The sequence below is a fragment of the Carettochelys insculpta genome, chromosome 28 (assembly GCF_033958435.1).
Source record: "Carettochelys insculpta isolate YL-2023 chromosome 28, ASM3395843v1, whole genome shotgun sequence".
NCBI lineage: Eukaryota > Metazoa > Chordata > Testudines > Carettochelyidae > Carettochelys > Carettochelys insculpta.
In genome coordinates this window covers 3,264,998-3,279,393 of record NC_134164.1, presented here as the reverse complement: position 1 = coordinate 3,279,393, position 14,396 = coordinate 3,264,998, and the positions used below count along the sequence as shown (strand labels likewise).

At 51.8% G+C, this 14,396-nt stretch overlaps 1 protein-coding gene across 2 annotated transcripts in view; it reads left to right on the top strand.

Moving 5' to 3' along the window:
- The window catches only part of PLXDC1 (plexin domain containing 1), a 40,690-nt gene that overhangs the window by 11,501 nt on the left and 14,793 nt on the right, over positions 1–14,396 (top strand). Inside the window, exons 4-9 of one of the 2 annotated variants that reach the window (XM_074979199.1) lie at positions 7,175–7,318; positions 7,905–7,974; positions 8,504–8,626; positions 10,756–10,874; positions 11,869–11,968; positions 13,404–13,499. In XM_074979199.1, the coding sequence (XP_074835300.1) occupies positions 7,175–7,318; positions 7,905–7,974; positions 8,504–8,626; positions 10,756–10,874; positions 11,869–11,968; positions 13,404–13,499 (652 nt within the window). Of the gene's footprint in view, positions 1–7,126; positions 7,319–7,904; positions 7,975–8,503; positions 8,627–10,755; positions 10,875–11,868; positions 11,969–13,403; positions 13,500–14,396 lie in introns of both variants that reach the window. The other variant, XM_074979200.1, reaches the window with a different exon arrangement.

The window sequence follows — 14,396 nt, the reverse complement described above, 5'->3', positions numbered from 1 at the left end:
TACCACTGCCAGCAGGGAGCAGTCCTGAGCAAACTAGTGCCTGGGCACTGTTTTCATGAATGCTGCTAGCAAGCCTGACCCAGGCCTGACCTGTGTGGGGAAGACTCAGCGCAACTGCACCCCAGCTCCTGCTCTGTCTGCTCCTCCAGGCAGTAATGTTTTCATGGCTGGAGTGTCAGGTGTGGCACAGACAGGTCACTGCCCTAAAGACCTTGTGATCCCTGGTTTTCTGGAGCAGGGAGTGCTAAGGGTATAGCTACAGCAGTTTGCATTCTGAGGGATCCTACAAGGTTCTTGCATCTAGGGCGAGCTCAGTTATCTGTCCTCCAGTTATCCACAGCTCCCTGTTGTCTGAGACGGGGGCACAGGTCCTTCAGCAATGAGGAGAATCCATCAGTTACCCAAGATCCCCAGGGTCCAAATATGTAATCAGGACATTTGAATAATTGAGGTTGGACACGCTTGAGTCACTTCATCTGGTGCTGAGATGCAGATGCCTGCTGGGGAGGAGATGAGACAGCTGTTTAAAGAGGGATTGCTCATGCAATGCAAGAGATGCGACTGTCTCTGAGGTGCGACAGAGCAGCTGTTCATGCAAGGGTTGCTCGCTCATTGTGGAGATGCAGCTGCCACTGGAGTGAGACATGGCAGCTGGTTATCCAGAGATTCCAGAGAAGCTATGGCCTCTGAGGTGAATGGGAGTGGCAGGCAGCTACTTTTATACAGGAATCACTCACCTGGCCCTGAAATGCAGCCACTTCTGGGGCAGAATATGACAGCTGCTTGAGAGCCATGCAGCAGCTCTGTAGTACAGCTTAGAGTAGGAAGCAAGGATTCATCCCCTCAGGGTAATTTAGATCAGCAGGATTCCTGGGATAATAGCCCTGCCTTTGCAAAAAGGAATTGGAATCGCTCTAGTCACTGCACCTGCTAGCACCATGCTGGGTCACAGACTCCAAGACAGGAGTGCCCCATACTGAGCCTCCAGCACTGCTGCAAGACCCCCAAGGTCTCCCAGCTGCTTTGATGCTGTTGGGGTGGGGTAGGGAGAGATGAGCCTGATCAGAGCGTGTGGTGGCTCAGCAACAGGTGGGGATGGCATTAGGGAACTGGGGTTTACCCCCAGTGGAGTGGCTCTGTGGCTTGGTAGTGTGATCAGGAACAGTGAACATGGGTTCACCAAGGATGAGTTCTGCCTTACCACCTGACTGCCTTCTATGATACAATAAGGGGCTCAGTGGACCTGATATGCCTTGACTTTAGCAAAGCTTTTGACACAGTCTCCTGCAGTATTCTTGCAGCAAGTTAGAGAAATATGGGTTGGACAAATGGACTGTAAAGTGGATAAGAAGCTTGCTAGATCGTTAGGCTCAACGGGTAGCGGTCAACAGCTCGATGTCTGGTTGCCTGTCAGTATCAAGCAGTGTGCCCCCAGAGTCAATTCTGAGGCCAGTTTTGTTCAACATCTTCATTAATGACCTGGAGGAGGGGATGACACTAATCTCGGGGGAGAGGTAGAAACATTGGAGGGTAGGGAGACAGTCCAGTGTGACCTAGACAAATTGGAGGATTGGGCCAAAAGAAATCTGATAAGGTTCAGGACAAGTGCAGAGTCCTGCACTTAGGATGGAGGAATCCCAAGCACTGCTACAGGCTGGGGACCGACTGGCTAAGCAGCAGTTCTGCAGAAAAGGACCTGGGCATTAGAGTGGATGAGAAGCTGGATATGAGCCAACAGTGTGTCCTTATTGCCAAGAAGGCTAACAGCATATTGTGGTGCCTTTGCAAGAGCATTGCCAGCAGGTAGGGGGAAGTGATTATTCCCCTTTATTTGGCACTGGAGGGGCTGCATCCAGAGCATTGCTTCCAGTTCTGGGCTCCCCATTACAGGAGGGATGTGGACGCATTGGACAGAGTACAGCAGAGGGCAACAAAAATGCTTAAGGAGCCACATGACTTACGATGAGAGGCTGAAGGATCTGGGTTTATTTAATCTGCAGAAGAGACTACATAAACCAGGGGGCAGATTTGGTTGCAGCCTTTAACTACATGAAGGGGGTTCCAAAGAGGAGGGAGAGAGGCTGTTCTCAGTGGTGGCAGCTGACTGAACGAGGTGCAATAGCCTCAAGTTGCAGTGTGGGAGGTCTAGGCTGGATATTAGGAAATACTGTTGCACCAGGAGGCTGGTGAAGCGCTGGTATGGGTTACCTAGGGAGGTGGTGGAATCTCCATCCCCAGAGATTTTTAAATCCTGGATTAACAAAGCCTTGGCTGGGATTATGTAGTTGGTCTTGGCTCTGCTTTTAGCCAGGGACTCGCTGACCTCCTGAGGTCTCTTCCAACCCTCTGATTGTATGTGTGAGGGATTTCTGAGCCCAGTGCTTAGCCCAGATTGATGGCCCATTGTTGGTGAGGCTGGAACTAGAGCAGAAGCTGCACCCCAAGTAATGAAATAGAATTCAAATTCTTTAAAATCAGTGGGGGACATGTGGTGCACAAGTTAATGGAGTCATGCTGTTTATACTCCAGCCAGGGCTGAGTTGTCAGGTCACTTCATTTTAAGGCTTTAATTGACAGGCTGGAAGATAACGGCTGCCACTCGGGGCTGCATGGAATATGGAAATCAGTGACAAACCAATCTGCAGCTCTGGACCCAGTTTTCTCTAGCAGAGACTGAAACAGCCTGAGCTTCCTTATGATAGTGTCCTGTCTTTTGTGGGTCCCATTCTGGGGGACCCCCAAAAACTCTCTTCTAAAGAGGTGGACAAAGAACCGTATTTTAACAGGACTTCTATAATAACCAAACATGATATATTTGAGACCCTGACAAAGATCATTGTGCTTAATGTGCAGAGCTGTTACTTCTGCCCCAGACAGCACGCAGTGTAACAGATGAGAGGGGAAAGCCAGGTACAGGGATTTGCCCAAGATCAGAGGCACAGCTGGGATTAGCACAGAGGGCTCCTTATTTCTAGTCTGGCACCTTATCTGCAGTGGACTGTGTTGCCTGTACTGAGGCTGGACCCCAGTGTGGTGAGCTTCCTTCCAGCAGTGCCCTATCTGTTGCAGAGGATGGCTGTATAATTGGCTGGTTGCCTGAAGCCATTGTGGAGTAGACATGTAGGCCTTTCATGTCCCAGTGGGAGAAGGGGACCAGGAGACAGAGAAGGAGATGAGGAAATAAGGACACCTGCATTGACAGCTGAGCCCCTCTGAGGCCAGACTCCAGTGACGGAGGGAGGAAAATCTGCTTTCAAACATCACAGATTGGAGCAGCCGTGAGCTTGCAATCAGGATCTTCTCAGAGAGGCAGCCACATCCTTTCTTGTCTGTCTTTCCCTTCCCATCTCTGTCCCCATTAGCACCCATCTCAGCCCCTTCCCTGGTGGCGACTTTTCCAGCAAATAGCCCTGGATGGCTATTTTGTTTTGCCAATGCCCCAGCTGGCAGCAGTTGCTTCCTTCCCTGCTGGTGTAGCCCATGCTGACTCAGGCTTTCCAGCCTGGGATAATGTGTGGGGATGTGGATGGGTGGGTGGTGGGTATTTGGCTGTGTGTTTAAAGAGCAATAAAAATCCATAAGCTCCTGTGTGTTTCAGAGGATGATCCCTGTACAGAAGGCCCTTCTCCTCAGCAGCTCTGGGTCGGGGTGTTAAAGGTCCCAATTCCCAGAGCAGAAAGGGTCTGTTCCTCGTCCTGTGCTCAGCCCCCAGCAGCTGGATCAGTCCCACTCTAGGAGGCTGGTCCGGAGATGTAAAATTAATGGGAGCTCTGGTTGCACCTAGGGTCAGGCTCAGTGGGGCTGTGCTAGAGAGACCTTGCAGGACCATGGCACTTCTAGAGACCTATGCACACTGCACAGGACAGTCCTGTGCCCTGCATGCAATGTGAGCCAGGTGTGCATTGCACAAAGGTTGACTTTTCTCTCTAGCTCCATCAGCATGCATTTACCATTTCCCCTACCAGCTCCCCCCTATGTTTCCCAGCCACCTGCAGCCTCCCTCCTGGGAGGTAGGGTCTGCCAAGCAGACCCCATGTCGCACTCGGCCCACAAGCAGGTCTGGCCCTTGCCAGGTGTAGGGTTTACAGCCCATATTTATGAGCTAGTTAATGGGGTGCATGCAGGGCAGGGAGTTTGCATTAGGCATTTATTTGTCTTCACGTTTTCCACTGGCTTGGCTGATGGGGCCAGCAATGGGGAAGAGGTGCAGCTGTGCCCTATAAATGGCTTCCAACGGGAGGAAAAAATCCAAAGGTTGCAGTGGGAGTTTTCGAACAACTGCACCTGCTGAGCCAAGAGGGGGCTGGATCAGAAAATCAGAAAACCCTAAAATGCTGGCCTGACTAAATCAGGGGCTCAGGGGTGGGTGGTTCTCTAGTGCTGAGATAAGCAATTGCAGGACAGGCGCCTGGCAGAGTAGTGGGGCCTTTCTCAAGCTATCACTATTACTTACTTAGCTGCCAGAGCCTGCTAATCTCCTGCATATTTGTCCTCACAGCCCAATGGGGGCAGGGCTGGGCCGTCTGCTCCATGGCACAGATGGGGAGCTGAGGCCCAGAGAGACTAAGTGATCTGCCCAGGATCATGCTGGGAGTCTGTGACAGAGCTGGGATTCAATCCCATAGGGCCCTAACCTGAGTCCAAACATAGGAGCTGCCCAACCCCAGCCTTCAAAATCAAGAGATTTTGCAAATCACCCCTTGGCTTTCTGCTGGCTGACCCCAAAGCAGTTTGGATTCTGGGTGCACTGTCAACAGTTTAGGCTTATACCACATGTCTGTGGCAGGGCTCTTCTCCACCCCAGAGCCCAATGCCTTGATTACTATGGTTCCCCCTGTCCTCTGTGTGCATTGGGGCAGAATCTCAGGACTAGGACAGAAGAACTCAGACTGAGCTCAGACCAAAGGGCCATCTAACCCAGGGTCCTGTCTTCCAACAGTGGCCAATGCTAGGTGCCCCAGAGGGAGTGAACAGAACAGGGAATCATTGAGTGATGCCTCTCCTATCATCTATTTCCAGCCTCTGATAAACAACGGCTGGAGATACCCTCCCTGTCCATCCTGGCTAATAGCCATGGGGATGCTATTTTAAGCACTGCATGCAGAATTGCATGTGCAACATTATTATTTGCACATGCAACTGTTGTAATTGTAATTGAGTGTGCTTTTCTTGCACACCCAACTGCCTCAAAAAGTGTGGGTGTATAATGTACTATTCTGCCGCTCTATATGAATGGTCGGTCTCTCTCTTTGTTGGACCCCTCTCTCCTGCCCTGCTCCATTCTACGGCTAATCCCAGTCCAGCATTTACTGCGCTGCTGATAGAATGCCATTGCCAGAGGTCTGGGAGTTCAGAACTCCCCTCTGTGGGATTCTGCTTTCCACTTCAATATGGGCCACCCTGTTGACAAGACTAGGCTCAGAGCCTATGGGGGTGAGAGGACAGCAAGCTGCCTTCTCAAAGAGCTGGCAGGAGAGTGAAAAAGACCAGCTTTGGCACTGCCTGCAGCAGAGGGCCTAGCTGGCCTACAGAAAACTGCCTCAGAGGGGGAGCTGTGGAGGGGGACCTTGCCTGGTGGTGTTTTGGCTATAGCTGGGCAAAGGTTCAGTTAGGAGAAGTAGAGGCATTCTTCGAAGCTCCACCTGCCAAACCAAGCTCTGCCCACAATACCAGCTCAGTTTCTCTCCCTACATCCCTCTGTTGGATGGAGTGAGGACAGTCCAGCTGTGTGTCATATGCCCTGTTCTGCTAGTAGAGCTTCTCCTTTAGCTCAGGCTGGGTTTATGGAACACCAGGATACAAGTTCTAGCACTGCAGAGTTCCAAGTGGCTCTAGTCCATGTAGTGGCAACAAAAACTGGGAAGTCATGTTCAAGTTCCACTTTTCCCCCCTTTTCAAATTAGCACCTTCCATCAAGGCCCCTAAATTACAAATGTTGATTAGCTGTGCAGCATAGTTTGGGGCTGGATTATCTCCCATTATAAACGAGGGAGAAACTGAGGCACAGAATGGGAAGTGACTTGCCCAAGGGCACACAGTGAGTTTGTAGCAGAGCTAGGACTAGTTTCCAGGAGTGCTGACCAACCCTCTTCTTCTACCCTGAGCTTAGCTGTGAGAACGATCATTTCTCCTCTTTGATTACAAAAAGAGAAACAGCGGGGGAAATCTTGCTAATCCCCCCTCCAAACCAGTAACACCCAGTGAAAAGTAAGGCAGAAAGGTACGAGTTGCTACTCGTCTCCTTAAAGGACCTCACTTTATGCTTTCGTTTAACATCCCTTCCCCCTGCATCCTTTTCCTCCCCCTCCCACCCTGACTTATTTGTGTGTCCAAAAGTTCTCTTCTTTAATTCCTGCTGTAACCAAAGCAAGGTGATGGATTGGGACATAATCATGATTCAGAGATGAGGTCATGAGGATGGCTGAGAACTCAGCGCAGAGGCAGCCAGCTCCCATCCTCATGCTGCCTGTTTACATCTATTTTTCCCATTTTTATTGGGAACACATTGGAAAGGATGGGGGCTGCAGAGCGGGGGTGATAAGGACTCGTTCAGCCCCTTCTCCCTCCTCCTGCTTATGCAGTCAAATATCCCTTTGGTAAAATAATCCCTGTTGGAGCAGGGTCACCTCTGGATTCCTCTGACCGCCTCCATAGCCCGGTTTGGAACATAATGGTCCCAGGGTGCTGGGGTGGTGTGAAAGTCCAGAGCCCACTGATGCTGGCAGAGGAGATGCAGGGAGTCACTCCACCCCATGCAAAGGGAGAGGGAAGCCATTCCTACCCCCTCCCTTCTTGATCATGCTGCTTCTTAAAGGAATGGTCAGTCTGGCTGGGACCCCACTTTACACTGGCATAAGTCTGCATTTCAGGCTGGGGAGATATTTAAGATCAGGTTAGATAAACATCTGTCAGGATGATCTAGATAGCGCTTGGTCCTGCCGTAAGGGCAGGGGACTGGACTCAATGACCTCTTGAGATCCCTTCCAGTTCTAGCGTTTGATGAATTTATTCCCCTGTTTATATACCCAATGATTGCCTTAGCCTGGGTTCCCCCAGCATCCCACTGGAGCTCCTGTTAGTTCAAGATATGGGTGCAGACTTTGCGGCTCGGGGCTTGTCTCCACAGTCCATCATCCTCCCCTGCTGACTCCACCCCTCTGCTATGTGGCTGCAGGAAGACAACCATAAGTACTACATGTCGCGGTTCTATGGGCCAGGGGAGGCCCGCACCAGGGAGCTCTGGGTCGAAATAGCAGAAGCCAACAGAAGCCAAGTGAAAATCCATGGGATCCTGTCCAACACACACAGGCAGGCCTCGGTGAGCCCCTCCTGCGCAGTGCTTAATTGTTGCCAGCCCAGCATTGGGCATCTGCCAGGGTCCCACACCAGTGAGTCAGGAATCTTTCCCCTGCAGCTTCTCTTCTCAGGGATTACCTGACCTGGAGCACTAGCACTTCGGCTGGAGGTGTGATGATCTCGCCACAGCTCCTATGTTCTCAGGGAGAGACTCAGACTGGAGACAAGCTTTTGCAAATACCTGCTAAACATTCAGCTTTCCCCGTCAGGGAAATGCTCCAGCTGGACTCCAGCATGCCTGCCCCAGAGCCCATTCCAAAGGGGCAGATGAACCTATTTCTGGCATTTCTCCTCCCAGCAGGGCTGTGTCCAAAATCTAAGCCAGATGGGTACCAATCTCTGTGGCAGGGCACAGCATCTCTTGGATGGCAAGTATGCTGCCTTCTAATGCCACCAGCCCCTGTGTCCCCCTGTTTTAACCCACCTCCCCTGGGAGCAACACCACTTGCCCCTCCTAGATGCCAAGGGTCAGCCTTGAACGTAGGTAAGGTGGCTCTTCCCAGTGTGGCTCTCACGCTGATGCTGTCGTCCTGGTCTGTCTTCCACAGAGAGTCATCCTCTCCTTTGACTTCCCCTTCTACGGCCACCCCCTGAGGCAGATCACCATAGCAACAGGAGGTGAGTGAGAGTTTGTGAGGCCGCGTTTACTCAGTTTAACTCAGGTGCAGACAGGCAACATCTGCTGAAAAGGCAGTGTGGCCTAGTGGGCTGATTTGAGTGTTTCTAACCTGCCTCCGCTCCCACATCATAGTCCCAACTTTGCCACTGATGCATGACTTGGCCCTGGACAAGTCATTTCAGTGCTCTGTGCCTCAGTTTACCCCACTGTAAAATGGAGTTCGTTCTCACATCCTGGGGATTATGATGTCAAGTCCATCTTCTCTAATTAGTGCTGAAATGATATAATGAGGTGTGACCCAGAAACTGGGATCCAAACTGCCCAGCTGCAGGGCACTTCAGGCCCAATTCCAGTCCAGGACGGTGGTGGGGGATGTCTGGGGTGAGAGGATGGGGGGCAAAGTTGGTAGCAGATGTCGTGGGGCAGTAGAGTGAGGGTGGGTAGAGAAGCTGGAATCTCGTGTCCTGTGGCAGGAGGCAGGGGCGAGGGAATGCGCACACACATTGGTTTCCCTTCCTCTTGCTCCAGGTTTCATCTTCACAGGGGATGTCACTCACCGCATGCTCACGGCCACCCAGTACATCGCTCCCCTGATGGCCAACTTTAACCCCAGCTACTCCCGCAATTCCACTGTCCTGTACTTCGACAATGGTGAGCCTCCACCGGCCCTGTGCACAGCTCCGCTGCCACACACGATGCACAGAGCCCCTGGGGGCATTAGCTGCTTCTGGGTACCTGACCCTGGAATTCCAATATCATTGAGCAGCATTTGTCCCAGCAAAGCAGGGGTGAGGAACCAGCTGAGGCACTGCAGCAGCCAGGATTGTCCAGGGACCCAGGTGCTGATAACACACCTTAGGGGGCCTGGGACTGCTTTGGCCTCTGGCATCTCAACTTGGTTCTGTCCTGGGTACCCAAAAAGTGCTGCTTGGGGAGGCTCAGAAGCAGGCCTGACATGGGAATTCATCAAAGTGCTGAATTTATGCCCCTTCCTTGAAGCTGTGTATAGGGTGTGTGAGAGAAAGAGTAAGAGAGAGAGATGTGTCCCTCTGCATGTGACATGTCTCTGTGCGTCCGCCTTTGTGTGTCCATGTGCATCTCTGCATCTGAGGTGTGTCCCTCTGAGTGATGTCTGTCCATGCGATGTCCCTCTGTGTGTGATGAGTGTGCAGTGTGTATCTTTCTGTGTGTGATGTCTCACATGTGGTCTGGAAAGTGCATCTCTGCATGTGTGTGCTCTGAGAATTAGAGGCAGAGCTGGTATATCTGATAGCACTGGGTGAATCTACACAAGCTCTGGTGAGCACCAAAAATCAAATCAGGATGTTTATTCAGAGCTCAGTCCTGGAGTCTGCTGAAAAACAAGGGCTGCAAAGTTTAAGAGAGGAGAACCCAAAGTTTCTCATGTGGTAAAAGAAGGGGCCCTCTCTTCCTCCATACCACTGAGATAAAGGGAGGCAATAAAATCAAGCCATCCCATCACAAATGACTCACACAAGTTCCAGGAACTCTTGGCTATGGCCAGATTGGTTGCACAACATTGAGTCTGCATGCGTGTGGTGCATTGCTGGCAGGGGGAAGAAGTGAGGTCTGCGGCTGGAGATGGTGTGTGTAGTTGTGGGACGAGGAGGATGAGGGACAGGGTAATACCTTTTATTGGCTCAACTTTGGTTGGTCAGAGTGGAAGCAAATTGCCAAGCCAAGCAGAGCTCTTCTTCAGAGCTGAGAACTATGCTGAGCCTGCCTACATGTGCAGGATTTTTGCACTGTCAGTTTCATCAGTGATAGGGAGCTGGTGAAAGAAAAGTACTGCTGGTCTGTGTCTTCATTTACTTCCCTTGACATCAGAGAGTGCTGACATTTGCACCACTTCCATTGCTGAAGAGAGCAGTGCCCTGAGGGCAGCTATCCCACAGTGCAGCTCTTTCTATTTTGACATCAGTCTTTTGGGAAGGGGTGGTCAAAGGGCATCCTAAGTTCCTGCCTGACCCCGACCCCGCACTCCAAATACTGATCAGCCTAGTAGCTCAACATTGCTGCAAGCAGGGGCTCATTTGCTCTGGGGAGCAGGAATTGTCACCAGGCCAGATGATCAATGAGCCCTTGAGTTTCAAAGTTGCTGGGGCTTTACAGGAGGAGGGGTGGATGTCTGTTTATCTGGCAGCAGAGCAGCAGAGATGCTGGCCAGAGGGGTCACCAAGGCGCTGGGGCATATCCTGCAGAGGCTAGAAGCTCTAAACTGGGAAGATGGTGTCTTCTCCGGTACATCTTCACAAACATCACCAGTAAAAGCTGTGCACCTCTTGTGGGGATAGTTCTCTTTTCACAATGAAACTTCTGGATTTCACCACAAAAAGTCATTGGCAAGTGAAGATGCTCCCAGGGTTTTTGCACAAAAAAGAGATTTTCTTTTGCTGCTCTAAAGGGCAAGTATAGGCCTGTCCTTACTACCAGGTGGAGCAGATTGTTTAGCATAAGTAGTTAACATGCATTTCAAGGGACCATTCAACTGAAGTGGCCAGTTAATACCTCTAGATTCAGCTTGTGTGTGGTTTGGTTATAACTATGGGCTGATGGTTTTTCTTTTGCACAAGTGGAGAGCGTGCGGGACGACTGTTGCAGCTGCTGTGTGGGGTGTATGTGACTGCAGCCAGGTGAGCACAGCTAGTACACCAGCTCTGCAAGTGCCTGTGGGACAGTTGTATATAGGGAATTAAACTGACCCCCTACTGTCTCCCAAGCTGCTCCATGCTCCACTCTGATGTCTCCTCTTTTCCCAGGGACAGTATTTGTGGTGCAGTGGGACAAAGTCTGCCTTCAGAGGAAGGAGGACATTGGCAGTTTCACTTTCCAGGCTGCTCTGCACAGTGATGGGAGAATCGTCTTTGGGTACAAGCAGGTGAGTAGGCCCAGCTGCTTGGGGTGTGGTTATTGCAGGTGCTGTAACACTCATAACAGATGGGGTGGGCATTTTGGAGACAGAACATAACCCCCCAGGAAAGACAAAGCAGATTGGGCTAGTGACCATGGAGTCCCTGACGCTCTCTTTCCAGTGGGGCTATGAGAGGGTCAGTTGCCAGAGCTGGCCTCATGTGGAGAACCCAGCATCCTCAGGTCAGCAAGCGCAGGGAAGATCTCTCCAGTACTCAGGTGCATCTCCACGCAGAGGTGAGATGGCACACATGGGAAGGGACATGGGGGGTCAGGCTGGGAGATGAATGGGGCAGGGTTGAGGTGTTGGGGGCTCAGGAATAGATTGGGAGGTGTGGTGGGGGGATGGATATGGAGAGGGAGGCAGGGGATGGAACCAAGGACAGGCTGGGCTGGGGGAGTTGCAGCAAGGAGAATGGCTGCCTTCCATCTCCACAGCAGGGCCAGGTTAGGACCGATTTCTGTGAGAAAGCAGGCCTGCCCATGTGCTGCGTGACACCCCACCCTCAACCCACAAAAGATACAAGTCTGGCACGACCTCACCACAGAGTCTGGTTCTTTAGCGGATGCTAGAGACTTGCGCCTTCATAGGAATTTTGCCAGTTTGGTCCTTGCTGTTATCCCAGAGGATGGCTTGTCACATGTGCTCTACACTAATGTCACATGCAGTGCCTGGGCCAGCGGTGGTTGTTACTCCCAAAGGGAAAGCCTGGCTGTTGGGCCTATGACTCCTCGAGAGAGACACATGCAAACACAGGTGAGGCATGACCGAGGCTACTCTAAAACAACAGCCTCAAAATTGCTGCTGGGGTGCAAAGAAAATAGATGGGATGAAGACTCAGTGGAGCATCAGCTCAGTCATTGTTTCATCATGCTTCACTCTATGACTGTCCTTTCCAACACATCTTCTGAGGACATGGGAGCCACAAGGTTTCATGGTCCCGTCTCTGTTCCTGTTCCAGATCCCCATGTCAGTTCTGGAGATCAGTGCCACACAGCATCCCGTCAAAGCTGGCCTGTCAGATGCCTTCATGCTCCTCAACTCTTCCCCGGATGTTCCAGGTGAGTCTCTGTCAGTGGGGCTTCCTTTGCCGGAAGCCAAGCAGTGAGGGAGGATGGATAATGTGGAGTGGAGCTGATCGTTCATGCATCAGAGGCCCACAGCTCATGACTTTCAGATGCTGGCACTCCAAGGGCCTCGCTACTGGAAGAGGAAAACTTTTCTGTTTCCTACGATCAAGAAAGAGAATTGACTGGCTTTCCACTAGCTGACTCTGCAGGGCTGCATGGATGTTGTAATGTGTTGTCTGTGTTGCATGCATGTTGTCACACAGCGTGTTTCTGTATGCATGTTGCATCACATGTGCTGTGTGTGTTGCATGCACCTGTCATGCATTGCATGTGTGTCTATAGAAAGGGCTGTTTCAGCCTCTCTTTCATCTTTGTTTCTTGTAATAAGAAACTTGACCACAATCTCCTGTGCTGCACCCACCGCGGTTGCTGTCACTTATTTATGGAACCAGCCACCTGGCCCTCGTTTATTACCCATTTAGATTGGTTTGTATGAAAACCTCAGTTGGCCTGGATTCTGCCTCATGCCCCCCTCCACTGGTCAGTGGACTGCACAATGCTACCATGTCCCTACCTGCCTCCCACCTCCCTGTGAGGCCCCCAGGCTATTGAGGACTTAGCAGGGACTACAGGGGCAATGTGGAGCTGGAAGGAGGAGGGAAGAGAGCAGCAGTGTGCCTTGCTCATCCAAGAGTCTCCAAGCCTTGTACATACAGTGGACATGAGCCAGGCTGACACGTGCATATGTCCATGCACACGCGTGTATGCAGAGTCAGCATTAGCCCTGATCCACGAGCCCAGAGAGAGAAAGAGACCTGGCTGAGGTCATGCAATTAGTCAGTGGCAAAGTCAGGGAGAGAATCCAGGCATCCTGGTTTCTGGACAGAGCTGCTCTAGCTGCTAGACTGAGCCAAGGGGAGGGGAAAAAGCAGAGTGAAGGGAGCAGGGGACAAGCGGCATGGGAAGTGTGTGAGGATAAGCAATGGGAGGCTGGGGAGCCTGAAGCGGATGCGTCCTGCAGAGGGGATATATGAGGGGGGCATGAGTTACTACAGCCCAGGTTTGCTGAGAACAATGCAGAACTGGCTCATGTTGGTTTGGGAATATGGAGAGGTCTGGGGAGGGAGCCAGTCCAGACAGCTCCACACTCCTCCCAGTGTGAAGCGAGGAGGAAGACATCCCGTGGCCCTGGGGCTCAACTGCTAACTTTAGTCTTTCAGCTACCAATCTGCATACAAAGCCAGTCCCCACAAGGGAGTCAGCAGCTCTTCCCCATCCTGACTCATTTTCCATGATGAGTCCAGGGTCTCTGAGTCTCTTCCACACCCAACAAGTCAGCCGCTAAGCCCATGTGGGTTGGGAGCAGGGAACACACAGGGTGCAATGGGCTTCTGTCTCTGTCTGATGCAGCCCCTTGCTGTTGCAGAGTCTCGCCGGAGGACCATCTATGAGTACCACCGCGTGGAGCTGGACACCAGCAGGGTCACCAGTGCATCGGCCGTGGAGTTCATCCCACTGCCCAGTGAGTCATATGCTGTCTGCTGCCTGTCTACTGGCCAACCTGTTTGGTTACTGGCCTGTATTTTGGGGCTGGTTTGATGCCTGCTGTCCTCTCTGTTTATGGGCCTGCAGTTTGTTATACCAGCAGGGACTTGGTCACATCACCTAGGCAATTCCCCAATGCTTGTCACTGTGGTGGCTGCCTTGCCACAGAGCAAGGGAGTGGATGGCAGCAAGGCTGCCAAGGTGTGGGAATGGTTGAGGGATAAATTTAGGGACACTAACAAACCCTCTAACTAATTTTGCAGCCCTGAGTTGTGTGAGAGCAGACACAATTCTGCTCTCCCCCACACTCAGGTACCAGGAGCCCAAGCTGCAGTCCCCTCTCATTACACCAGTTCCATTCCTCCCACTTAGCTCTGCCAGTGCTTCTCTTTCCTGCCCTTTGCATCCTCTCAAGCCCCTCCACTGCCATTCTGCCCAAGTGGCAGCACTCCCAGTCACCCCCTACCACTCCGCTTACTGGAAACCAGCATTCCCTCTTACAGTTTTTCAGCCATGGGAAGAATAACTTTTGTGATGTGCATCCAGGCACGTGTTGATGTGCACCATCAATAGAAACACACGCTGCCCACTGGAGGGTGCTCTGCCAATGAGATGGGAGGCATCTGAATCTCTCCTGGGCTGTCTCCCAAGTGCTCGGATTATAGAGAACATTGTTGGGGACCCCACCCATCAGCACTGTTGATGCCTGTCCATCTCAATTTGCAGCACCACTGCTCTTCTTCTTCCAGCCAGGCCAGCTGCACCTGTTTGTGTTGGCAGCATGACATAGACAGATATTCACAACAACTGAGACCCAGCAGCCTCGGGGCCACATCTACACAACTTTGCTGGTATAGTCTTACTGTTCTCCCAT